This window comes from Pithys albifrons, chromosome 1, assembly GCF_047495875.1.
Source record: "Pithys albifrons albifrons isolate INPA30051 chromosome 1, PitAlb_v1, whole genome shotgun sequence".
NCBI classification, from domain to species: domain Eukaryota; kingdom Metazoa; phylum Chordata; class Aves; order Passeriformes; family Thamnophilidae; genus Pithys; species Pithys albifrons.
The window spans coordinates 92,850,120-92,877,857 of NC_092458.1; the positions used below are offsets into that span (position 1 = coordinate 92,850,120).

General features: G+C 39.8%; 1 protein-coding gene across 4 annotated transcripts in view; it reads left to right on the plus strand.

The window, feature by feature from the left end:
• The window catches only part of ZBTB20 (zinc finger and BTB domain containing 20), a 511,236-nt gene extending 484,119 nt beyond the window's left edge, over positions 1-27,117 (plus strand). For all 4 annotated transcript variants that reach the window (XM_071560531.1, XM_071560523.1, XM_071560539.1 and 1 more), the window contains one exon: positions 1-27,117. In XM_071560531.1, coding sequence (XP_071416632.1) covers positions 1-419 — 419 coding nt within the window. In that variant the 3' untranslated portion in view covers positions 420-27,117.
• Positions 27,118-27,738: the final 621 nt, after the last annotated feature.

Genomic DNA, 27,738 nt, shown 5'->3' on the forward strand with positions numbered 1-27,738 from the left:
GTGAGAAACCACACCAATGCAGCATCTGTTGGCGCTCCTTCTCTTTAAAGGATTACCTAATCAAACACATGGTGACGCACACTGGCGTGAGGGCGTACCAGTGTAGCATCTGCAACAAGCGCTTCACCCAGAAGAGCTCCCTTAATGTGCACATGCGTCTCCACCGCGGGGAGAAGTCCTACGAGTGCTACATCTGCAAGAAGAAGTTCTCCCACAAGACCCTGCTGGAGAGGCATGTGGCTCTGCACAGTGCCACCAACGGCACACCCGGAGCCGCCGGCACCGGCGCGAGGGCTGTCCCCGCCGGGGTGGTGGCCTGCACGGAGGGGACCACTTACGTCTGCTCTGTCTGTCCAGCTAAGTTTGACCAAATCGAGCATTTCAACGACCACATGAGGATGCATGTGTCAGACGGATAAGTAGAATCTCTCTCTCTCTCTTTGTTATGAACAACAAAAATAGAAACAACAACAAAAAAAAGCTATGGCACTAGAATTTAAGAAATTATTTTTGTTTCATTTTTACCTTTATTTTCCTCCCTTTTTTGGGTTAATTTTGTTTTGTTGTTTTTGTACTACATAAAGAACTGTTTTTTGCCTGCTGGTACATTACATTTCCGGAGGCTGGGTGAATAATAATTTTCCCAGCCTCCCTCGGATGGTGGCCTTAAGGCCAGATAGTGCTTCATGAGCTCCACTGGTTGGATCTCTAGCTACTGGCCTCTAAATACAACCCTTCTTTACTACAAAAAGCAAACAACAACAAAAAAAAAACACAAAAAAATTTAAAAACCAGAAAAATAATTTTAAAAAAAATTTTTTTTCACTTGTGAAGAGCACTACAAAAAAAAAAAACAAAACAAAATATATTACAAATCTACAAGGCCTACTGTCATTATAAGTACACCGCTTGCAGTGTTTAAATGGACATGATTCACATTGCTGACCGCTTTTGGACTTCACAGTATCCAGTTAGAACTGTGGAATATTTTGCTTCTGGTTGGGCAGCAATCAGAGGAAACAAGGCCCTGCTGGTTTCCACCATGTGTCTGCTTTTTCACACACACACGCATCCACAAACACAGAAGGGCTGAGGGGAATGCAAGGCAGTGTGGCTTGGATAGTGTGGAGTCCCGTCAGGGTGAGGAAGACGAATCAGAGGTTCCTCACCTGGATTCTGCTCCATCCCACGCTCTCTGGCGGACCCTCCCCGCTGCTTTTCTCGTACCACCAACACCACCTTATAGCAGAAACCAAGAAGATTCAGACAACGAGCAACGGTGGCTTTTTGTAATTTATTCAGTGTCTTCGCTGAGCACAGGGCCTCAGCACAATCAAGAGGGACTTTCACAGAAGGCAAAGAGAAACACAGAGGAAAATCAAAGATATCAGAGGTTGCAACCTATGGATCTAGGTACAAGAGAAGGGTTAGTTCCCACAATCTTTGCAAAAAAAAAAAAAAGTTGCATCAGGATTTATTCTTGTGGAAGAAAGAGGAATAGAGGGTGGGTGGGGAGGGGAATAATAACTAAAAAAAAAAGAGTTCTTGGGACTTTTTTAATTCAAAATTTTATAGAGGGGCAAAAGTGACGTTTACCAGATAGAATGCTGATTTTTTTAATATATTTACAACAGTATTTGTGTAAAAAAAAAACAAAAAAAGTGAGATTGTTAAAAGTAATTTTTCTTTGTTTTCTTTTTTGTTTTGCATACACTGCCACTAATATCTTCTCTTTTATTATATATATGAATATATATAAAAATATATATTTTATTTTAAATTGAGACTGTTAAGGTTAGCTAACCTGCTTCCAGATAGAGGGGGGGAGGGGAGAGGATCTTGATTTTTATTTTAAAAAAGAAGAAGGATGTTTCTTAATTTTCTTTTCTAGTATTATTCTCTCTCTTTTCTAATGGAATCAAGAATTACCTGGGTCGATGAGGGGCTCTGTGAAGTCATCTGTGAGATTATCTACTAGTGTTTGTGCATCCTGCAGTATCATTTGAACTGCTGCTTTGTTTTTTGAATTACATGGTTCTCTTTTGGCTCTTACCAAGCTTCTGTTGTTTCTTTTTTGGTTCCATCTCAGAATTTATTTCTGCTGAAGGACGGTTGCTTTTGAGAAAGAGATTTTTCTAGCGATGTTTCCTTGGTTTTGAGGATGATGATCTGTAGTCTTTCTTCTTATCTGAAAAAGTAATGAAAGTTTTGGAAGTGTGTAAGGATTTCCCTTCTTTTTGGTCACTGGACAAGAATTAATCTGCTGTATTGTTCTCTCATCCCTGCCTTGCTCTCTAGAGAGCTTCCATATTTGTGTGGGAATCTGATCCTGCCCCTGGTAATTTGTGCTGATGCCAAAATAACTTAAAATGTTACCATTGCAAGTAATCTTCCCTTCATTCGCAAAAACGTATAACAGAAGGGCCACATCCCACATTCTCTGCATATACAAAGCTATGCAAGGAATGTAGGATCAGTGTGAAAGATTGATTCCTGATCTGCATATATGTGTCGGTGTTTTGTATTTTGTTTTATTGTGTTTGGACTGGTGTTCTCCCTAGTTGTCTTCTGTCTATCTATGTAAGATTTTTTCCCCCAAAGCCAACTCCCAAAGTTACATGGGTCCTTAGTTCAGTTGGATCAGTGTCTGACACTATCTTTGTCTTGCTTGAAATCCATAATGAGGACTTAAACCAACTGCACTCTGGACTTCATATTTTAGGCAGAGAAGAAGCACCTAACAAAAATATGCAAAAAGAAAAAAAAGAAAAATTGCTAGTTTAGCTTTTACATGTCTCTATATTTAAATTAAGCTTTCTTAAGTTTACAAAACTTTGCTTGTGAACACTGAGTATTTCACATGAGACTTTTTTTATGCTGGACAACTTCTAACTATTGACTTGATAGATCTCCATATACAATTTTGTGTGTTCTCTACACCTGCAGCTTCTCTATCAGATGTCTATGATTCAGTACAGGTAACTTCATTGATATGTTCTATACCTGTTCCACTACAATTCAGTTTGGGGAAAAAAAACAGACAGGTGGTTCAGTCTCAGAATCCTTCTGTACCCTGCAAGGTAGTGTTCAGCAGATCCTCAAGGCTGAAGCCCTGGTTTTCAGCTGCAATATGCAGCATTGGGAGACTGAGCTGAGTGCCAGAGCAAATGAGTCTCCCACATGGTAAGATCTTTCTTTGTTAACAATTTGGGTAGCTCAAGGGCTGGAGAAATAGCACAAGTTAGTTAACCAATATTGTGATTATAACCACACTGGAAAAAGCAATGCCAGCATGTAAACCAAGAAGTGAAAAGACAAAGTCCAAGATACAGAGAGGGAGAACTAATATCTGCCATGCAAAGACACACTAAATCTATACAGAAAATAAAGGTTCTGGAGACAAGGGTGCGGAAGAAAATGGGGAAGGTGAACTTAGACAAAAGGATTAGAGATTTTTCTCTGAGGAAAGGTTTTTTTTCCCTGAGATCTTTAGTATTCCTCGCGCATGAGGAACGAGTGGAAAAATTTACTCAGCTTAAAAAGATGTAGCTGCTCATTTGTCTTCTGAGGTCTGGGGAAAAGCTGTTTATTTTGCCATTTTAACTGTGGTGAACTGTAGTCAAGATGTAGCATATTCTGGAATATGATTCAGATACCGGAAGAGATATACCAGTAAACAGGAAACAAGAAAGAGGGTTTGCATCCACCAAAATCCAAGTACTATCTTGTTCAGAGACAAAAATCCTGTTCAAATTTTAATCCTTTGGTTTTCATCCTTCCCTAATCAAAGAAGCATCATCTTTGAAATGCAAACTTTTTATGAGGTCTAATAAATTTGGAGTGAATTAAAGATGAGTTCTGAATGAATGAAGGGTGCCAATAAAATAAATAAAGTTCTTCAAGTAAAACTAAGGCATACTAGATTGAATTCTAAAACACTTGTCAAAGAATTTAGGCTGAGGTCTTCACAAATGACTACCTGAAATATAAACTTACTGATTTTGTAAAACACGGAGCAACATGCAGCATGACTGCAAATTTAGCTGAAAGTGCTTGTCAGGTCACTGTGAATTTCAGAGCCCAAACATAGCACCCTTTATCTTTTAAAATGTTAAATTCTTATAAATAGTGTTTCCTCCCATCTTTGAAATACTTATTTGTTGCTTGGAAACACCTATAATATCCAAATGTTGCAGGTATCTTCAAGCTTCATGTATTCCTACAAAGTTCCTTAGCAGAAAGAATAGCAGTCACAGTGATCTGTTGACAGTGTTTGAGAGAACCTAACTCACTATGTTTGAAAGGCTTCCTTCCAAACACCTGAGGAAATGATACAGATGAGCAAATGCAGAGTTTAGCACACATCCTTCTGATGAAACATGGAATATCCTGCATTCCTTGAGCTTGATTCTCACTTTCCCTGAAGCTCTCTTTATATTGCTTTGGTAATGGAAAAGGGCATTAAATAGAACATAAATTCAAGCTTACAAATCAAGGCCTCTCTGCAAGGCAAAAGTGCAATAAAGGGAACCCTAGAGTATATGAGAAGTAAGTGCCTTCTCTTACTGCTGCTGAGGCTGGTGAAGTGAATTGGAAATGTAGGATTGGCCAGAGCAGATCTGCCCTGTAGTCCATCTCACCCAGTACTCTGTCTCTGACATGTGGCCAATTACAGATGATTTGAATGAAGATGAAAGACCCATGTTGGATAATTACAAAGCAATAAGCCCAAGGGAGAAGATTTATTATAATCTTTAATAACTATTTGTACATATAAAAAACATATAAATATAAAAAATATTTATTTGCCTGTAACCTAAAGACATAATAATTTATGGCTTTAAGTTTTTATCCCATGTAAAAATTAGACATTGTGACAGATAATTCTTGTTTAAAGATCTATCTTACTAATTCCTCACTGGACCCCATGCTGTCCTGTGGAAGTTAAGTTCCTCAGGTTAATTACCACCTTATTGAAGTGATTCCTTTTCAAATTAATTTTGTTTCTATTCATTGAAATACCCTTGTTCTTGTATTATGTGAACTCACAAATCAGAGAACTAAAATTTAACTTCTCTTGCCCATTCCACTTAGGTCTGCCTCTCTCTGGGAAATCCGAATCCACAAGGAATGCAGGACCACAGCCTCAGTGTCTGCTGTTAGCAAGGAGAGAACAGCTACTAAGTGTGTCCGTGTGCATGTCTGGGGTGTGTGCATTAGTGAGGTTCTCCTACAGTGATCTCTTGCAGAGGACTAGCTGGCACAACTCGTAAATAATGGGAACACACCAGTACAGTACACCAGTCTATAAACGCTAAAATGGTATTTCAATCTGGTCCCTTGTCTCAGAAAATCCCTATTAATAGTCTTTCATGACGGAAGTAGAAGTAGTTATAGATATGTTGCAGGAGCTACTCTGGGGACACTTTCTCAACATCTATCATGCTTCCACTTCTGGCCCATGCTGGTAGTTACCTTCAAAAACAGCTCAAGTTCACAGGAAGCTAACAGGGACGAGTAGCATCTCATTGACTTTCTAAGTGAATGATATTTTCTTTTGCTCTAAGATCAAAGAGGCCAAGTGGATCCCCTTTTTCCTCTTTTGATTTCTTTCTCATCCAAAAGAGAGTTGAGTAATAACCCACATACCATCAGCCCCCTCACTTCTTATTAACTGCAAACTGTTTGATTTCAGTCAGCCTTGAGCTGCCCTGTTAACACTGGATCATTCATGTGGTGGAGGAACAAATCTCTTCCCTATAGTGAGTGTTACGCTACCATTTGCTGCATCTCTTGGAAATGAAAACAGATCCCAAAGGGAGAAGGTATAAAACATACTCTTTGCAGGAGTGTTGAGTCCAGTCCAAAATCAGAAGCACCCAAATCATTTCAACATAACCAGACCTTCAGTGTGCCTAAATCTGTGACCCTTCTGACAGTTTTGCTAAGGAAATCCTCCAGCTCTCACTGATGAAAATGACTTGCAACTCAAAAGGAAAAACAATGCATCAGCCTGGAGAAGAGAAGGCTCTGGGGAGACTTTATGGGAGCCTTCCAGCATCTAAAGGCTGAGAGGGACTTTCCACAAGGGCATGTAGTAATGAGATGGGGGCAAATGGCTTTAAACTGAAGGAGGGTAGATTTAGATTAGGTATTAGGAAGAAGTTCTTTACAATAAAGCTAAAGACATTGGAACAGGTTGCCCAGAAAGGCTGTGGGCTTCCTGCCCCTGCAGGTGTTCAAGACCAGGTTGGATGGGGCTCTGAGTAACCTGGTGTAGTGGAAAGTTCCCTGCCCATTGCAGGAGGTTTGGAACTAGATGATTCTTTAAAGTCCCTTCCAATCCAAACCATTGTATGATTCTGGGTAAATATCAAATTAGCCCCTGATGACTTGTCTGCCAAGAAAGGCTAGAGCTTGGTAATAAACCTTTCAATTCAGCTCCTCTGAGTTATTGAAATAAACCTAATAGAAAAGAACCAGCAGGAAGCCTAATTGAAGCAGCATCTGATCAGCCTAAGCAAAATAGCTGCTTTTCACATTCCCTAATTTGTTTCTGTTCTGTGAAAATTTATGAAGGAGTTGTAATGTGATGAGAACTTGACCTTCAGAGATTTTGAGCCTCCTCTGCTCCCAGAACATTGTCTTCAGTAGGATCTTGGCCCCTAAGCAATTACAACTCCGCTGAAAAAAAAGGCTTATGAGGGAAACACAGATAATAAGATTGTCTGGCATCTTGAGTTTGTAATGAAATGAAAACCTTTCCCAGCACTTGAGAGCCTTGGTGACAGAAACCAAGTGCAGGTAGGAAGGCCTTGCAAAGAGGCAGATGCTGAAAGCAGCAAGTTGCTGCAGCATGTCCACTAAGACAGTCAAGTGTATGAAGGTAGCCTAATGCTAGATTCATGTCCATCGGGGGCTTGTTTTGGCCATTTCAAGTCAGTGTTCCTGCTACTGTTAACCTTATTTGTCCTGCCAGGAGTAGTAAGCTCTCAGCTAGTTTCCTTTAAAGCTACTCAGTGATCCAGTTCATTTCAGCAGGAGCAAAGGAGTCCCCATGTTTTCACAGATGACTAAGCTGGGAGATATGGAGAGAACTTCAGGTATTTGCCTATTCTTCAAATTAGCGCTGGCAAGAAAAAAAGGTATGTTATGTTTTCTCTAGAATAGAACAGAGAGATTTGGTCCATGAGGGAGATACTGACAGGGAGACAACCTACCTGAAAAAAGCATACTTAACTCTCTTAGACCTGTTGTTGTAAGAGGGAATCTATGTTTTGTTTTTCTAAGAAAATATATAAATGAGAACTTTGTTAGGTAATAGTGTATATCCAGCTAATTATTCCCAGTGCCAATAACTAAACAGCTACATTAGGAAATGGCCTCTAAAATCATGAAATTCAACCATTAACCCAGCACTGCCAAGCCCACCGTTCAACTGTGTCCCAACGCGCCACATCCACATGCATTTTGAACACTTCAGGGACAGTGACTCCACCACTTCCCTAAGCAGCCTGTTCCAATGCCTGACCTCCCTTGTAGTGAAGAAAGTTTTCCTGATATCTAATCTAAACCCACTCTGGTGCAACTTGTGGCCATTTCCTCTCATCCTGTCACTTGTTACGTGGGAGAAGGAACTGACCCTCACCTCGCTGCAACCTCCTTTCAGGTAGTCATGGAGATTGATAAAGTCCCCTGTCAACCTCCTTTCCTCCAGACTCCTCTGTGGAACCTTCTAATCACATTGTTAACTGTACTTTATACATTTTTCCTTAACTATTTTTCAAAAATCAAAGAGCATTAAGATACTTTCTTGAGAACCAAATACACTACGGCCTTGAATACACTACAGCCTCATAGACAATTGCTGCCTTAAAACAGAAATGCATCTGAGCTGTATGGAGTTTACTTATGTTTTGTATCTATAGCAAAGTTTTATCTAAAACATTCTCTTTATACGAACTATGTTACATTGTGTTTCCCTGTTTGAAAGGGTAGGCAAGGATTAAAGAAGTATTAGTGAGGCATAGTGGTCTCTTCATATTGGAAGGTGCTTCTCCACTGTTTCTTACCTTCAGTTACAGCTCCAAATTTGGTCCTCTTCCAAAGGGATCTCCTACTTTTGATTGTGTTAATTGGCATCAGCTCCCTTTAAAACACTGGAGGGTAAATGGTCTTCCTAAACCAAATTAATAACTTGGGGGTAAGGCAGTGTGATTTGACTACAGACTCCAACCTCTCCAATGCTGGTAGAATTCATGAGCGAGAAATCCAGTGAAAAGGTACTTCCCAGTGACAAATTTTGTTCTGATTCTGTCAATGCAACCTCTATTGGCACTTTCAGGATTGCATGCATGTCACTGGAGATGAATATAGGCCCTTTGTTGAGTTTAGCTGTGATTGCTTTTAAGTAAAGCATATTCTAAAAATATACTTTTGCCACAGCAATAACATTACACAAACAAAAGATCAATATCCTATCATGTGTGAGAACTTCTATCCAGTTCAGCCCATAGGGACGTTCTTGTTTCCAGTCTTCACTCAAACTTTTATTAGCACTTGAACCATCTTTGTGCTGTGAAATTTCATGTGTGGTCATGCAGCCACACCTCAAGCATCCCTCCTAAATGCTCTATGTCAGACTGAGCTTGGGTATTACAGTAGCCCATGTGTTTTCAGAAGGTCCCCACTGAGACATCTCCTGCTGGAAAATCTACTACCAGAATAGCAAAGCATTGCTTGCTTTAGATATTTTCTGGACAGAACTGCATACATATACAGTGTACAAGCTTTATACAGTTGACTTGATTTTTTTGCCAAGTTTATCGTTATATGGCACTTGAGAAAATTGCAGAGCGTGGTTAGATACTTATTGTTGTGTTCAACTATCTGATTCTGCAGTGTCCTCTTCCTACAAAATGAACAGATACCTGAGATCTATACATTTATTTAGGCACCTTTTCTATTTCACTTTACTCCTTTTCTTTTTGCCCTGGACATTGCCCTTTTTTTTTTTTTGTTAAACCTTATAAAGTCCCATAAAGGTTCAACCCTCATGTTGAATATACAGTGTTTGACTAGAGAGGATCATCGCATTCAGGAGTCAGGACTCCATCCACTCAACTGCCCAACTTTCTTTTCCCATGAAGTCCTTCACTTCCATTTGTTTTATGGTCTGTTGATACCCATGGGATCTTTGAATAAAACCAAATTATGTGGCCTCTGTGTGTGTGTGTCTATACATGCAGATGTATGTCTCAGTATGTGTGTGTATGTGTGCATGTGCAGGTAGAGAGCCAGTTGGGTCCTCCTGGCTTTACACACAGGTTGCTAATTGAGCATGTAGACATGCATGGTTTAGATGCAGGAAAGGGTTTAGATGGAACAATGATTACAACATTAACTGTGGAGTATTGGCTTGGCACTAATGAAAAATGAGCACACTACTCATGCAGTATATATGTGCACATATATTCATTTAAAAAATTCTGCGAGCCAAATGCTCTTAGCTGACTGTTTGCCTAAATAAGATGTTTGCCCTCATTTAAAATGTGACACCCAGATTTGGTCCAGTGTATTCTTGTGAGTACACATTCTGAAGGGAAGGCTGAATTATGCCTCTCAGAGACACAAAATAAATAAAACAGTCCATCTCAGCAGGCTTCATCAGAGATAGGCATCCATGGGGGATGACAGCTCTGGAACAATGCTGTTGAGTTCGGTCACTTATTTCCATTGAATTTCAACATGTTCACCAACAAAGAAATAAAAATCCAAGCTAAATAATCTGCCTGTTTGCTTCTCTTAAAAAGAACTGTAAGAAATTATCAAGTCTTTAAACAGTTAACAGCTCAGTGTGTTGATAGGCTCTAAAATATTCCAGTTCTGGAGTCTCTAGTTTCCAAAGTGCCACGTCAAACAGCTCTTTCCCCACCTCATGTATTTTGAAACATGTTGATTATGAATATCTTTACATGTAATCTGAATAATCAATTCCAAATGTACAATCACCCACAAATAACAGGTAACTTTCTCTCCCTTGGTCTTTGCCAAAATCTTTTCAGAACCGTGGTTAGTGTATCTAGAGGATGAATAGATTTTCAGAAGGAGAAGAAACTGGTTAGTAAGATTATTTAATATGTAATTCATGAGAATGGCAGGATTTCTAGAACTCATTTTGTTCCCTTTTAATTAGTGGGATCAATAAGTATGTGTAACTACAGCTGCTTATTTTGGTATCATGCTGGCCCTAAAAGTAGCATTTTATTCTTCTCTTTTGCCTGACTAGGGAATTTTCCTTGGTCCAGACAGGGTAATTGGAGATTTGGAGGGATTTTTTTTCTTTCATTTCCAGTCATAAAAATGTAAGTAAATGAAATTCCTCTTCTTAGATTGGTGGCATTTCCCTTCCCCTTTTAAATAAGATGATAATGCAACAGTTTTGGTTGGTTGATTTTGGGGTGAGGTTTTTATTTCGGTTTGGTGTTTTTCTTTGGTTAAATGTACATTGTCTCTCTATAGTCAAAATGTCTTGTGACTGTAACAGTATGTATTTCTTTTACTGGAGAAAATAGACTTTTTGGGTTTTGTTAACAGTACTAGTGACTTTGTGGAAAATGACAAGTTGCTATTTAGATCTGCTTAGTTAAGTACAATACACTACAATACAGTATTTCTGAAAGCTAGAACATACAGTACACAATATATATAGCATTCAATATCAATATATATACATAGTATAATCATTTAACTTTTGCATCTGCCTATGATCATAGAAAAATAATGTTTCACATGTATCATTCACAATCCAATCAACTGCTGCAGCTATTTGAAGCATTTACCAATATTACAGCTCTTGTGTGCTTTTTCATATTATTGGCTTCTTTATTGTCTTTACAAGTATTTTTTTCAGGATTTTTTAAAACTCTATGTAGTAAAATGTAGGAAAGTAATCTTTTTAAAGAAAAGGTTAAGCAGTATTAGGCTCTACAAAACTTAGAGATTGTTCCCTGCTACCCTTTCATATCAGAAGAACAATTAAGACAATTAAGGCTATCTGTTAGCTCTCTTCTAAGATGTCCTGTTATTTCATTTGTAAAAGTGTAGGTCAGAATTTCCTCTTCCGTTACTAGCCTTGGAGAAAGATGCCACAAGTGGTCTTTCACTCCTTCCAAGTTCTGTTTCTTTAAAGATTTAAGATTTTCTAAAATTATCTTCTGCACTAATGTGGGGTAGAAAAACATTGTTCTCTAGATAGTTATGCTGAATGTGGCCAATGGATTTCCCTAGAAACTGAATAAGAAATACCTCCATCCACCACTAGTAATATATTTCAATTGCATCTTTACTTATCCACTTGATCACCCCTTTTTTCAAATGAAAACAGCTTCTGAAAGTTTTAGTTTCTGTTCATAAATTCTTCAAGGTGCCTGTTCCCTTTACCATCTTCATAGCACATTCCTGTTGGTTCTGAATTTTGTGTCAGTCCCACTGGATTTTAGTTGTCACCACAGAGCTTCTGAAAAAAATGTCACTAGGAAGAGATATGTCAACATCTAGATCCAAATAGCCCAGGGAAAGCTGATTGACACCCAAGCCTCGTGGCTTTTTGTGTCCTTTCTGCATTCTCATCTTGCAATGTATGGCCCAGGCAGGAAGTCTTGATTCAAAATTAGTGAAAGTGCAAACTTAAGAGAGCATGGGAATTATATTTGCTTTTCTAATTCAGGTACATCTCAGCTGACCTTCACTTCTCTGTTCAATAACATATCACTCCTAAATGAAAACCTGCAAAATCAAGTGGATGAGGGTTGTGGAGGAGGTATTCATTGAATCTCATTTCTCCTAACTATAAAGGCTGGAAGAAATGAGAGATGGTCACATCAATTACAAACTGTGCTTTCACTGAGAATTAACAAATTGGTGTCACTGCAAATAAATAAAGTTATTTTGGAGTGAGAAGAGAGGGAAAGAGTTACCTATGCCACACCTTGGGATATTAAGATGAGAACTTTGATGGGAATCATCAAGTGCTGGCATTCCTTACAGACTCCTGCCATTTGCACTTATGCAGAGGCCACATTCTTTTTCTTTCTACTTGCATTGTGAAAGTTACAGTCTTCCAGCAGTGATTTCTACGTCTGGCTTTTCTCTACTCTGTGTATACCCATTTGTAAGGGAAGGAGACTATCCTCTCAATATTTGTTACACAGGTAACAAAACTAGATTACCCTACTACATGAAGGATGGGCTTTGTCCCATTAAGCCAAACAGGTGCCATTTCCCAAATTAATTCCAGGTAGCTGCTGCAACAGAGTGCTGATTCAGTGGTCCACATTTTCTGACCATGCTCTTTGCCTTTTCCTTTGACTGAATGCTGAATCATACGTATTTTTGTAGAAGTGTTCTCACTTGACTGAGAATGCCAGATCATTTAAATGGCTGCGTACCCATTCCACACTTGCCCTGCTAATCCTTCGTAAGGTTCAGTAATTCATTTAGCATAATTACTAGTTTAATGTGTTTCTTGATTTAACTTCTTTGTTGCCTTTTATTTTTCCTAATGCTTTTTTTAAACACCTCAATTCATTTTGCATGTTATACAGTTTACAGTTTATATTTTTAGGCTAAGAAGTGGTTTTACAAACAGGATGGTACCAAACAGGTAGATTATCCACACTAGAGATTGTACTTTTAGAACACAGTGTGTACAGATACAATTGCCTAAAGGAAAGTGAAACTAACAAAATAATCAGCTGGTGAACACTATTTTAACATATCTTTTACATAAAAGACAGTCATGTGTGAATCCAGAAATCTTGCTTTTTATGAACATATATCCTTTCTTTTTCATTCTCTGAAGAAATACTTAATCTTGATAATTGTGATTTTCTAAGAAACTCGTTTCATACGTGCATATTTTCTGCTTTTTAAGGAGAGAGAAAACAGAAGGTGATATCAACTTTACAGTTTATAGATTCTTGCATTGGTGGCTTTCCTTAAATGATACAAAATATTGAGTAAAGACTCTGTCCAAATATTGGCTTTATTCTAGTATATGGCTTTCATTATTACTTTTGTTTCCCTCTCCTTGTTGACCAAGTAGACTTCCAGGGCTAATACAGGCAATGGTCTCACGTTTCTGTGGTCAACAGCATTTATATTCAGCTCCTTTTTGCACTTCTTTTCTGTTTTATACAGCTTTTGAGGAACACAGTGGTTGAAGTAGGTAACACTGTCACCACGAGAGGGAGAACCTTGTACTAAGAGGATCTAGCTCCATGCTACTGTGCCGGGACAGAAAGGGATTTTAAAGCTCTTCACTGCAAGGTTGAGTAAGAGGGGAGTCCCCCACTTTGGGGGTGTTTGCATCAAAGACAGGGGGCCTCCCAGGAGAGGGGAATGTTTGAACTTCATACAAGGGACTTGCTCTTCACCTGTACCACTTAGAGGAAAAGATGAATCCCCAGTATCTGCTGCTGCTGCTCTTTTTTTTTTAATGTATGAATAACTTGTAAAAAATTTATTGTTCCTATTTATTGGTGAAGAAGTGTCACTCTTTCATTAATTGGAATCAGAGCTACTTTTTCACAAGTATCTTCAACAAGTTTAGTTGTCTTTTGGGGTGCCCTGTTTCCTTTGTCCTAATGCCAGGATGTAGCTCGGACTGCTGTGAAACTGATAGAGGTCCTTTAAATCTGGAATTTATTCCCAGTTTCCTATGTTCTGAACAATCAGTTCCCTAGATTTTTTTCTCCAAAGTTCAGGTTCAAAGAAATTCTTATAATGAAATGAAGCAGAAAATTAGGGGTTTCCTATATACTCCACCCATAATGAGCTTTTGTTTGTCAAATATAATATAAATACGCTGCTCAGTTCAGGCAGGATGTGCTCCATGACCTTTCTTGTCAGCATCAGTGAGGGCTATGATTAATCCTGAAAATTGATTGGACCAATATTCCTTGGGCCAAATTCTACAGGCAGAACTCACATGCTTTTTTGTTGACTTCAGTCCATTTTCTCTGATGGGGAAGGCATATGTAGTCCTACAGAAAGCTGTAGTCCTAAACACATATATACCCTTTAAGATGCCACAAGACTATTGCCCATAATTGAGCATGTTTCTGCCCAAAGTTTCTACTGTTTATAAACTGAGTCAATATTTCATTTCACTCCACCAGCCAGATCTTGCCTGTGTTAAGGGCTCTGTGATTATATAGTCCCTTCTATCTGGGAGACTTAATTCAAATGAACTATATAGAGCAGGAAGATTGCTTCCCTTTGAACAAGGCATGGAAATTGTTTTGTTTATTTTCTTTTGTTTTGTTCAAAGAATCCTAAATAGCCTTGAGTCTTTATTTGGGTTTCATTGATTGGTGATAGCATGTGCATCTTAAATAATTACATAGTGAGCCACAACAGCTAGTGTAGATTTATGATTCACTGCAGTCCCTTTTCCCTAATTTAGTTGAGTCACTTTTCTATTGCCAGAACAATGTAAAAGCATTTGGGTATTTCAATATTTGGAGTTACTTTATTTCAGGTTTCTTATTGCTTTAACCAGAAGCGCTCTGGTCATCCCTTTTCTGGTATGGTGGTCACATATTCATATGGGTGAAATAAAGTTGTTTCTTTGTAAGATCTGTTTATAGAACCCCAAATTCAGACTATATATCAAGCTTTCTGGTGGACCTTTTTTTTTCAATAAGTGCTACTGCACTGGGTATGCAGAAGAATTTATAGTGTGGACAGCATTTCAGCAAACAGGTAGGACCCCTCAAAGTACACACAACTGAACAGCACAAAATTCATTGCTGCTGATTATACTGGCTAAATTGGTGTTTATAGACTTTACAGAAGAGCTGGCAGATGTTACTCATTTTGTGTCTCATGTGTGCTTGTCATGGGACGCACCGCGGTAGTTCTGCATCCTGAGAGAGTGGGTTTAGCTCCTGTCCCTTTGCCATGGCTAGTGATTCCATTGTGCTGTCTTTATTTTTCATTACAGGCTCACTGGTAAAGATAAACAGAGATGGATATTCAGGATCCCTGCACCCCTGTTTAGGTTCTTCCTTATTTCTGTGCATGTGAAGGGCTTTTCTCCACTGGGGTGAAACAGTATATCTGCCTGGAGGCAAGGACACAATTCTTGTATCTTTGTAAGAGAAAGAAAAAGGAGAAACCTGCTTCTTAGTTATAATTTGGTTTATCTGTATTTTTTTTTGTTTGCATTCTGGTGTGGGCTACCATCTTCAGTAAGGGACTGGGGGTGAGAGAAGAGGCAGAAGGCAAAAGGAAGCACATGCCTGAGCCTAAATGAAGCAGCATTCCTCTATATGCTGAGCAATTACAATGAGATTAGTCTAACAGCAGCAGTATTGTCCTAATGTGTTCCATTTTTCATTCATTTCCCTTTCTTGTTCCTCCTTCCCTTACACTGTTTTAGTGGTTCCCCACATTCCTTTCTAGTTGTTACAAGGGTTTGATGGAGGCTCTTGTGGCTGACCAAATTGAAATTTTAACCTCCAAACCAGTGAATACCCCAAAGTCTCTGTTGTGTTTTCCCAACTGTTATCTTGAGTGGCAAGCCCTAGCAGATGTTTTATTTTGTTAAAAGAGATAGATAGGCTAGGGAAGTATGAGCTGACTGGGGCTCAGTACCCTGGTTATCTTTGTAATTAGTGAGCTTTATTTTGTTTTTCTTATGTGTTTTCATTTTAAGGTACTTAAGAGCTTACATGCCTTTCATCAAAATTCCTGCTTTTCCCACCATAGCCCTAGGTGGGCCATGACAGAAATTCTTTACATATATCCTCAAGTATTAGCAGGATGGGAGTTGTTCACGTGTGCTTGCATAAGCAGGAGAGAACTGAAGTTAGTGTTGATCTGTCGATTTGTTTTAGGGTGGCCACAGAGAGCTTCAAAAAGTTGATTGCACTACAGAACCTTAGCTTGGGCACTGTTAAAATAGGGACTGTATATTTGGAACAGGGAAGTTTCTTAGGTTTTTTATCCACACTTACACATGCCCTTTGCAAGGTGTGCCCTTGCAAAGTTTGTATCCAAGAACTTTGTGTAAAACCACTACTGACCTTTTTGCTGTATCCATTTAGTTCTCTCTTCTTTCTGCAGCTCCCAAACAATGGCTTGTCTCCTTTCTGATGTCTGTCATTTGACTTACTGTGTTTTCGATAAATGTCCTATCTGCTAATGAGATCTCCACATCGAGTGGGAGGAGAGAAAATGAGACATGTGAAAGTGTGGCTGGGAGACTGCAAATCCCCCTTTATTTTGGGACATTTGTATACTTTTACTGAGTGCTGATTTCTTGGGGGCTGGGTGGGGTGGGGAGGAGGGAGTCTGTGCTTTTTTGGTCTGGATAAGGCTTTTTATTTTTGCACTAAGTATGACTGCACTGCACTGCATTGCACTACTGAAATGTATTTACATGTGGTGGAATTGGAAGGGGCCAATTAAGCAGGAAGGGAGAAGAGAAAAGGATGGGCACAGAAAACAGGATGTACCATAAACCTGACCATGTTGAAAGAAAACTGAGGTTACCTTTATTTAAGCAACTAGTCAGACACTGAGACAGCTGTATTAGATACCTTCTGTTAATATAAATAAATAAAGCACTATAACAGAAACTGAAGAGGCATCAAAGGTTTCAGGGTGCTAGAGATCCTTTTCCCCTTTTTCTTAGAGAGGGTTCTTTGGGGCTGTGAGAAAGTTAAGAAAACTGCTCACTGAGTGAACCAATGTAAGGCTTCAGCATAAAGATACCAATTCCTAGTGTCAGATGTCAAAACTTGCATTGTCAGAATTTCTTCAAGAGGTTTGACTGTGATTAGCATCCCTTCAGTATAAGCATGATCTCTCAGCTCAAGAAGTGAAGCCACAAAGCAGACTTACCAAAGGGAAAGGTCACTGAAAAAAAGCACGTCTTTCCGAGGCTGTTATGGGAACAGTGCAATAAACAGTCACCCCAAACACTCAATTACAGGTGTTCCAGTCAAACCTTTGGGCTAAGAGGAAGCAGGGGGGGGCATTTGGGCAAGAAAGGGTGGTGTGAAATTCAGTACATACAGAAAAGGCAAAGATACTATCTAGCATTTTAAGATCTTCTCTGATTTCTCTTCTTAAATGCATAGTCTAGCATTGTGAATACTTTCAGCTGGAACCAAATGGAATCCTAAGTTGGAAAATACTTTTACAGTCAAGATGCACATTGGCCTATTATTAATTTTGTAGCAAGCATAATATGAGAAAAACTAAAACAGTAGTAATGTGCAGCAAGACCCATCTCTGCTGTAGCTCTATGTGATCTATAAACTCTCAAAAGTTTGTGTTGAATCTCTTCAGTAAGACTATAATTACAACTTCAGCCAGACAGTAAAACAGGATCATGAAAAATGCTCTGTATAGCAGCTGGGAAAAGAATATAAAACATGAGTGCATCTGCTCTGGTCCTGTAGTGGAGGGACCACCTCTCTAATGTACACAGAGGTTTCATGAACAAAAAAGGGGAGGTAGTCATCCAATTGCTTAGAAAAGTCTAGAATAATTGGGGGATTAGAAGTCTATTCATGCCCTGAATTTCTCCTTAGACTTGAAGCGAAGATATTTTGGCTTCATTAGTACCAAGAAATGGGTGGTACAGACCTTTCACAGAGCTGCATGGTGCAAAGAATATTGGTGATGGTCAGCCTGCCTCATTTGAGAAAATCATCAAGAACTAGAAGACTGTATACAAGAGGCAGGTACTAGGTGGGAAGGAACAAGTCTGTCTGGAGCCAGAAGACACTTTGAAGTTAAGGATGTGTTTTTCAGGTGAGCTCTGAGATTTCCACTCTTAGATTTCAGCCATCCTGGTTTGAAATGACTGAAAGAAAAGAACTGGAAATAGCCCTTGATGTACTGTTAGATGTACTACTGAATGACTCTTCCCTTGAAAGCAAGCAGGACAATGAAACACACAGTCTCTCTCTTTGCCATTTGCAGGAACCCTCTAAGATGAAAACCACTGAAAGACCATCTTCCAGTACTGAGTCAGTAGATGCCCAACAAAAGCACAGTTCATTTGAAAGCCAGCATAATAGAAAGGCAGGAGTACCTTTATTTTGTGAAGTGGCATTTGCTTCCGTAAGAATAGTGACAGCTTCGGAGTCATGTTATGAAAGGAAATAAAGTCAGTCTACTGAAGTTAATTCACGTTATGAGCCAATATTCCTGTTTGTTGTTTAGGTGAGTTTTTGTTTTGTTTCCTTGCTTAAGGCAGCTGCATATATTGCTGCTGTCAAAGTGGATTTGCATTGTCAAAGAGGAGTAGTGGACTGCTCCAGAAAAAAAGTGAGGTTGAGGGTTTACTGAGTCTGCTGAGTCCAGAGTGCCTTTCCTGCTTGGTAAAATTAAAGAACTTCTGTAGTTTGAGCTGTTCTGGCTGACCGATTGCTGCGTATTCCTCCCTTGCCATGTGACCTGATGGCAACCATATTTGGACAAGGAGAGGAACGCTGCATGTTTGCAATGCTGTGATAAGATGCCATTTGCACTAGTTTTTTAAAAGTACTGCAACCTGAAGAAGTGGGCTTTGAGCCGTGCTCCAAATCTGGGTTTGTATTCAGCCTGTTTAAACCTGATTCCAGCTGACTCAGTTTCATCAGAACTGGTCTCGTCCATGTAAACAGAGCCTAAACCATTTCTTAAAAGCCAAATTCCCATTAATGTTTTCACTCAGTTACAGTGCTCAACCAGATCAGTTCCTGGCCATAAGTGTGATTGTATAGTTTTAATGGCTTTTAAATAAGTTGTTCCTTTTTACATGGTCAGTTTGAAACTAGTTTAACTGGAACTGCATTTAAATATAGCACAAACTCTTTTCTTTTTTCAGCATGGTACTAAAGCCCCATGTAGACAGTGCTTGACTGAGAAACCAAGGATAGCTTGAGGTTTATTTTAAGAAGCCAAAACATATGTTGCTGACTAGAGACGCCGCATAACTTAATGCCCTATTTTTTCTCCAGATGGAGAAATACTAACTTCCATAATTCTCCTCCATTTGTCATCCTTCATTGTTGCACCTTTTCTCTTGAATGAAAATCCCGTTGGGCACTGGGCTAGATCCAAAACAGAACTTCCCTGTACTGTTTGATCATCTTGTTTCTTGTTCCTTTTCTCAACAATGGCAAGCACTACTGAGGATCAGTTTGAGTTTTTGCTGGGACTATGGCATAGTTACGGTTCAAGAAGTTGCTAGTGATATTTTCAACATTATGGTAACCTCAAAGCTTACCCTTGAGGAAAATGTTGTGTTTCAGAAACTCCACAAAAAAAAAGAAAATGCCAGAAATCAGGATGGAACTTCAGTCACAGTGCTGTAGCCAAGTTTGTAGGGAATGCGTTTCTGGAGGCTGGTGATACTGACATTTACAAAGGCAATTTGAAAGCCGTAAAGAGTGTATGCTTTCTCATCCCTACTGAACTAAAGAGTTTATACTAAAAGAATGATCCCAGAGTAACCTGTCAGTGTTCATCACTTTTTCCCTAATGGAGGAGACTAAGAAATTTCATATCTCTTCAGACAGTCTGAGTTTGCTTCCAGACTGCTCTCGAGTGGCCTGACAGCCAGGTGCCCTCCCTCGCTGATCCTAGTATCACACCTGGCTGGGGATTTGTCACATCAGCCATGGTGACCAAGAGATAGCCCTGGCCCCAGCTAGGAGCCTTTTACCTTTTCTTTTTGGTTTTCCATTGAACCAGGTGTGCATTTAGTGGTGAAGTAAATGGCAGGTCACCTGTCGCTCCAGATGACAAGAATGGCAAAGCCGCATAGAAACTGAGCTACTGTTTTCCTCAAGAACAGGAGTAAAGGCAAAAGACTGGGCTGTGGTTGGTGGTGTAGTTTTAAACCTACAGCTTCTGCTGCTTGCCCCTCCCAACTTGTTTTGGTCAACTATGCTGTTGCCCTCAAATATGCTTCATGTGTGAAAAGCTGAATGCAGTTGTTCTGTTGTCTGTCTTCTTTCTTCTGCATCATGGATGGGGCACCAACTTACTCTCACAACAAGCTTGAGTTTTGTTTTGCTGTTGTTATTAACATGTAATTCTACTGTAGACCAAAAAATACGAAAAGGAAAAAAAATCAGTTTCAAGACATAGAAGACCAGTGAGTGAAAGGTGAAAAATTTAGGAAGTGAAGGTGTGAGAGAAGCAGTGGTTAACTGTGTTAAGTTAGAAATCTCAGAATAGCCTTACATATTTCTTAACCAATGCTTACCAATCATCCAGTAGTGGGGTTAGATAGCTTTCTCGGTTCATTCGCACCTGTATCTTAATATATATACATATATTTTATTTTTGTTTCTTTGGTATTGCTGTTGCACATCATGTTGTCTTTTATAATGCCTGATTTTTATTGTATTGTACTTTATCAGTCTGTTTTGGTTTTGTTTCCTTTTGAAGGATGGGGAAAGTAATGTTTCCTTTTTGTTTTGAATTTTTGAGAAAAAAATGCACTGGAAGTAAACACAGACACATTTTGCCATTTGAAAAAAAAAAAAGGAAAACACAAAACAACGCAGTGGAAAAGGCTAAGAAAAAGCTCCCCTCTTCTTTCTTGATATGGAAGCATCCTTTAAAAGATATGCTAGAAAGAAAACAAATAAACAGAAGAAGAGAGAAGCCTCTTTGATCCTAGCTCTGCAATCTGGAGTGCTCTAGCACAGTATTCTGCAGGGTTGGGCTCCTAAATGGCCAACAGTCATAAAATCCAGAACCACATGGGGCAAATTCATCCCTGGTGCAAGCATATGTGATTGCAATGAAGTCAAAGGAGGTACACAAAGGATGGATTTAGCCACATCCGTGCAACATACAGCTGCCTTTCCTGTAGTACATAAGTCCCCACTGCTAGATTTTATTGCTGTCAAAACAGTTGGTCTTTTGGCTATGCTAATCACATAATAGCCCTTGAACATTTTTCAAGGTAGGCAAAACACTTTCCCACTGAATAAATCAGTTCTGGATGCACCCTGGTGTGACACTTTTTGCCTACCAGCTTTCAGCTGTTACCCACTCCCAGATGGGAATTGATGCGCTCTATCTCTGGCTTGCCTTTGCCAGAAAAATGGACTTGACTATTAAGCATAGTAAAACTTTTGCATATTTAACTACTATGATCCAGAAATGGCCCTTGCACTTTTAGGCATATGGAAACATCCTCTCTGTCTTTCAAAATGGCAACAGTCCTTTTGCGAGTACAACATCTTGTGCACAAATGTGTGCACACACCCACATGCAGTCCCTGGGCTCCTCACTCCACATTTTCCCCAGATCTTTCTGTGCCCAGCAGTGTCCTGTCTCCATAGTGCCTGGCCATTTGAGTACAGCGGGGCAGAGACTCGTGTTGAGATAAAAGCAAAAAGCATACATTTTAAAAGACAGATGATTTTCCTGTTATGCCAGCATCTTTGAATCCCCATATCAGCTGATAGGTTTTCCCAGCCTGACAGCTTTCAATCAGTTGTTGAAACATTGGCTTTCTCTGTTTTGTTTTCTAAGGAGGGGTTGTGGGGTGGGGAGAATAATGAGGTGTTGTTTGTAACTTCACAGTCCTGATAGTTGGTTTTTATCTTCCATATTTTATGCAAAAACAGACATTATAAGTCAATAAATAATTGTGCCCTAGGTTGAAAGTTAAGTGTTCAGGAAAGGAAAAAAAATGGTTGACATTTTTCTACATTTTTTGTGAAGACTCTTTTGGAAAGGAAGGGTACATATTTTTGTTGTGTAGTATTTTCTATTTTTGAATGCATTTTCTTGGTACAAGACTGTTTTGTGGAATTTTTTTTTTTTGGTGAACACATTATTTAAAAAAAAAAAGAAAAGAAAGAAAAAACTAATTGAAAAGTTTGCCCTTAAGGATATGCTGCAGTTTTGAGGTTTAACATTAAAAAAAAAACATTCAAGGTGTGTGTTAAAAGTTGGGGGATTGTATTGTTGGGAGTTTTTTTGTAATTGTTACAAGAAGAAGTTTGTAGCCACTGCTGTTTATTTTGTTTCAGATGAGTAAGTAAAGGGATTGTTCTTGTGTTATTTTTTTTTAAAGAAAAAGTTATTTATGAAATGTCACAAACACTGGACTGTGAGTTTGTAGGGAAACATTTTACCACCCTGTGTCTTCATAGAGCTGTTGGTGATCCTACTTCTCATTACTCTGCCTTATGATTTCCTGAGCAAATTTGGAGGGGATGGTGGGAGTAAGAGAGAGAAACTAACTGCCTTTTTGAGTCAGAGACTCTGGGGAAAAATGCAAAACAGTGCTTTGGAATCCCAAAGCTGGACCATCAGCTCTACTTCTTCTTGCATCTGCCACAGAAATAAGAAAGGTTTATGGCCACTGGAGGAGAAACTTCACAGTACTGAGACATGGCAGTGCACAAGGGATTGAGTGACTGGGAGACGTGATGCTCATAATGACCTCTGTAAATGACATCCCAGTTTCTCAGTCAACAACTCCCTTGGTTTGCCCTCATCCTGCCAGTGGCTTTTCGACCCACGAACCCAGCTGAAACCACAAGGATGATTTATATTTTCAGTCACTGATCAAGCCTTTTTTGGCACCCCAACAGTGGGAGTGACTGGTAGGAAACACTACTCAGTTTGATCACTGGTCTGGATTTGAAGAGAAGTAGAGGCTGAGGGTGACCAAAGAGGTGTGCAATGTTCTCAGTTTTCAAAGAACAGGCTTGAAAGACTAAAGCAGTGCTCCAGGTAGTCATGGGACTGGAAAAAAGGGAAGGAGGAAGACACCAACAGCCATAACAAAAACTGGAGATATGTAACTGGGCTATATTTGAAACCAACCAGACTCTTTTCCTTCCTGGACAATAATGCAGCCAAATCTTGAGACTGTCAAGCAGACAGAAAGCTGAATGTGGCCTTCATTTCTCCTGCCTTTCCTTTTTATTCTCCCTCTTCCTTTGCCCTGAGATTTCTTCTCAGTGAGCACCTGCTCCACTGAGCACTTTTTTGCCCTCCACCTAAACTGCCCTTGCTTTCAAAATGTGGGTTCAGTCAGGACTGAGTAAAATCATGTGCCTTCTTTTCCCCTTTTGTAATTATACCAGCCTCCTCCCCTTCCCCAGCTTACACATGCGAGAGACACAGGAGGAGGCTCTTCAGAAGTGCTACTTGTCTATAGGTGTCCAGCAAAACAGTAAGGTGGTGGTGAAAGGAAGAGGAGCAAGGGAGATGCTCCTTTCTCTTTCCACACGTAGCAAGTCTTCCCAAGGAGACACCCTCCACCACCACCTCCTCAGATGCTCCTCTCTCCTACACTGCAGCTGTAGTGAGCATGGCATGGTTCTTCTCTCCCATTTCTATCCCAGCTTTGTGAAGCACTCACTCAATTTCAATTCATGCCATTTGCAAGCAGTCACGTTGACAAGACAAATGCAGTTTGTGGCCTTATCAAGATGACTTTTGAACCACTAAAATTAAAAAAGGCAACTCATTTCCCACCCAAGGTTTCTGTCACTTCAAAAAACCCAGTCCATAGCAGTTTAGATTCCTTTAATCTCAGTCCATTTTAATGATGATGGCTAAACTGACTAGCCTAGAGCTTAAATGGTAGACCATCTGATCTCATAGTTTTTTTGCTATTCCCCCTACTGTCTGCTTGCTTTTCCCATTTTGTACTATATTCTCTGCTTTACGAGGCAGCCCTAGCTTTTGGTGGAAGGTGAGAGGAGCCAGTGGGATCCTGGCTCAGGGAAGGTAGTTCATGCATCATTTTCAGCCTTGTAGCAGGAGAAGAATATACCAGTCACTGCAGCAAATGAATATTATGATAGGCTGACTGCAGTGTTTTTAGGGTAAATAAATAAACCCCACCCAGTGACTGGGACATGGCTTGTTCCCAGATCAAAACCATGAAGCAAAAAGACCATGCTGAGACAATAGAAAAGCAGCTTGCAATCCACAGCTGCTTGTGGGCAAACACAAGGACCCAACTGCCTCTCAACTTCTCTGCTGACTTATCCACTGCACAGTCAGTGTCCCTAACTCCATGGAGGAGCCAAGTGTGCTATAGAAGCTTTTCCAATTTTAAGAATCAGCACAAAGCAGCCACTGAAAGGTGTCTGTCTGTCAGGCAAGTGCAAGGGCACCTGCCCATGCTGTTTCTCTGCAGAGCAGGAAGCTCCATGCAGGCTTTCCTGGAGCTTGCCTTTTCAGAAATCTACCTGTAAAACCTGTAGCACCTGGGTGATGGGAATGAAAAATCCCTCGATTGCTTCCATAAATGATCCAATAAATGAAAATGTTGCAGTTGGGGGATTGGAAATTTATTCTTTAGGCTGGCTCTAAAGCCAGGGAGGAGCAGCAGAGGAATGGTGTAGTTATTTCCCTCCTCCCAATTAACAAGTCTGCATGTGTTCACATACATACCAGAGAGCGGGTGTATGATCCTACCCATCTTTGGTGCTGATGGACTTAAGACATTTGTCCAAGGCCTACTTTTGACACTCTTAGAGAACATAAAAATAAACTCATATCACATGCAATATTTCCCCCCCACCAAAAAAAAAAAAAAAGAGAGGGAGGGGGAGGAGAGCAGTGTGGGCAATTGGGATTGTTAGGGTTGGATTATTTTGCATCTTTTGTAAAACTGTAATTTCAACAGTGCCTTATTCCTAATAGATGCTGGCACTTGGGGAACACACACGATGAAAGACAGAACTAGGGAGAGTCAGATGTGTACATCTATAAGAGAGAGGTCATTAATCATCATGAAGGAAGCTGTATTGGGAATGACACAGCTGTGTCAGAATTGAAAACAGTTCAAATATTCAACCTTCAAAGCAATTTCCCTTCCACCACCTCCTGCCTTCCCTCCTTGCCAATGGTGCTGCCCAAGAATAGCTGCCTACACTGAGGCCTATCACTGCCCCATTTGCTTTTGGTGTTGTCAAGTCCAAGGAGTTTAGCATAGTTGAGCTTTCCACTGCAATCATGTTTTCCATGGGGTATGTGAATGCCAGTTATTTTGCTTTAAATGCACTTTAAAAAAAATCAAATCAAAGCTCCAGACTGTTTCAAATACATAGGAGAAGACAGTGCATATGTGTTTGAACCCAGTTGACTTTATCTCCAGTTAAAATGTACTCCATGCAGTGTGTATGTATAGAACAATGTGTATGCATACAACACACACGTCAACCTTAAATATCAACAGACTAACCATTCTCCTTAAGCTCATGAAACCAGATGCTACACAAACACAGCAGCAGCAGAGGAATTACGGTTGGGCTCTTGAAACAGATCACAAAAAACAAAATCAACTACTTGGTCCTTTCTGTACATTCAATAATTACAGAAGGAATTGGGTTGTAACCAGAATAAAAAGGAACGGTGCTAAATGAATGAATGGGCAAAAAAAAAAAAAAGACAAAAACAAAAACTCAGCCCAATAACACAGTTTGACTTTTATGCTAATTACCACATTGGGTTGGTTTGTTATATATGAAAATAAAATTACATCTAAACTAATCCACCACAGTGATAACAAACAAAAATAAAATACAAAGTAAGCAAACAAAAATGCATCCTGCCCTAGGAAGCTCTTGTTTATGGAGGATGTCAGAAGTCTCAAAACTCTTGGCCTTGCTCTCACGTACCACATGCTCAATCAGTCCTTTTTTTAAAATGTCTGAAACTGAAAGTTAAAAAAAAAATTTAAAAAAATAATAAAAAAAAACTTTTTGAAGCACCTTACGTGGCTTCCCATTCCAGGAGTGGGAGCCACCTTTTTTTCTTTGAGCACCTTACTGATGTGTTAACGCTATCTGCTGTCTTTTTGTTCCCGTGGGCCGCGTGGCTGGCTGTCGGCACAGGGCACGGAGCGTGCGGGGGGCGAGGGATGGCAGAGTGGGAGCTGCAGTGCCACACACACGTGAGCACTGCCCTCCCTGCAACACGCCACACGTGCACACGGACAGGGCCTCCCGTCCACATTCCCGTTCCTCACGGCACTGCCTGGAGCCCAGGTGGCAATTTCTTGGTCAGTCTTCGCTCTGTTTCATGGAGGGGGTAAGTGGTAGCTAAATGGTGGAGGGGAGGCTACACACTCTTGTGTGAAAAATAAAAATTGAACATCTTCTTCTTGGGATCAAAAGAAATTCCCAACAGCCAACAGATGCTGAGTGAATGGAAAACTGCACCCAGGCATAAATCCTAAGGTCTTTATGCAGGCAGCTGATGAGGAAGACCTCGGGCACCGGCTTGCCAACATGGAGACTTCAGGATTTGTCCCCACAGTGGCAGAGGTCTCTGCAGGAGATGGGTCTCTGCAGGTGCCAACAAAAGTTGCTGTGGTTGTGGTGTCATGAGACGCCAACCCATCCTCAACCCCCGTGCACGCACTGCTGCCACACACACACACACACACACATCCCCACCGCTGTACAGGTATCTCTGAGAAACATGGTTTGTGACGATGTGAAGAGCAGGTCAAAAGTTTTGAGGGGTTAAGTTCCTTTTTTTTCTCTCATTATACTCTGTAAATGGTATGTCAATTATCAAAACAAGCAAATAGAAAATTGTTTAAAAAAAATACCTTGCATACGCCTTTTCTATCAAGTGCTTTAAAATATAGAATAAATACACACATCCTGCCAGTTTTTTCTTACAGTGAGAGTATCCTTACCTGCCATTTAATATTAGCCTCGTATTTTTCTCACGTATATTTACCTGTGACTTGTATTTGTTATTTAAAACAGGAAAAAAAATAAAAAAAGAAAATTAACTGTAGCGCTTCATTATACTATATTATTATTATTATTATTGTGACATTTTGGAATACTGTGAAGTTTTATCTCTTGCATATACTTTATACGGAAGTATTACGCCTTAAAAAAATACGGAAATAAATTTTACAAGGTTTCTGTTTTGTGTGGAAGAGTAATTGATGTTGCTAAGAATGATGTTTGTTTTTTGTTTTTTTTTTTAATGTTACCAGCACTTTTTTTGTAAGTTTCACTTTCTGAGGTATTGTACAAGTTCACACTGTTTGTGAAGTTTGAATATGAAGGAATAATTAAAAAAAAAAAGACAAAAGAATGTGGCAGGTGTCTTTGTGTGTTTCTTTTTCAATGGAGGACACAAAAAATGGATGAAAAGTGTCCTGCGGGCCCTTCTTAGCTCTGACACAGCATGACATGAGTCCTACTGGTTGGCTCTATGCAAGATCAGCCACAAACTTTACCATGTTGGGATTATTGTCAGGTCTGGACATCCACCAATTTTCGATGTTGGGACCAGGTTCCTGGAAGTCCGGGGTACTGGTGTCTGAGATACGCTCAGAGATAAAATTAGTGACTAACCATTCTTCCAATTTTGAGCAACTCTGCACCAACTCTGTCAAAGCAAGATATTGCACTTGCTCAGCCCTTGTCAGTCCCCTCCAAATATCAGAAACATATTCTGCCAGTCAGTTCAGACTCTGAAACAGCAAAGTGCTCCTTCGGCGCAGCAGGATCTGTACTCACTCTGAAAGGTCTCATTTCCCCTCGATTTCCCCTTCTTGACAACGACTAGTTCTCAATCCTCTGGTTTCAGTATATTTCTTTCCTCTATTATTGCAACAAGTGAATAAAAAAAAAACCAAAACCCACAAAAACTAAAAGCTGCTAATTACTGTGTTGAACAGTGGCAAAGAACAACAGTTAATAGTTTGTGTGG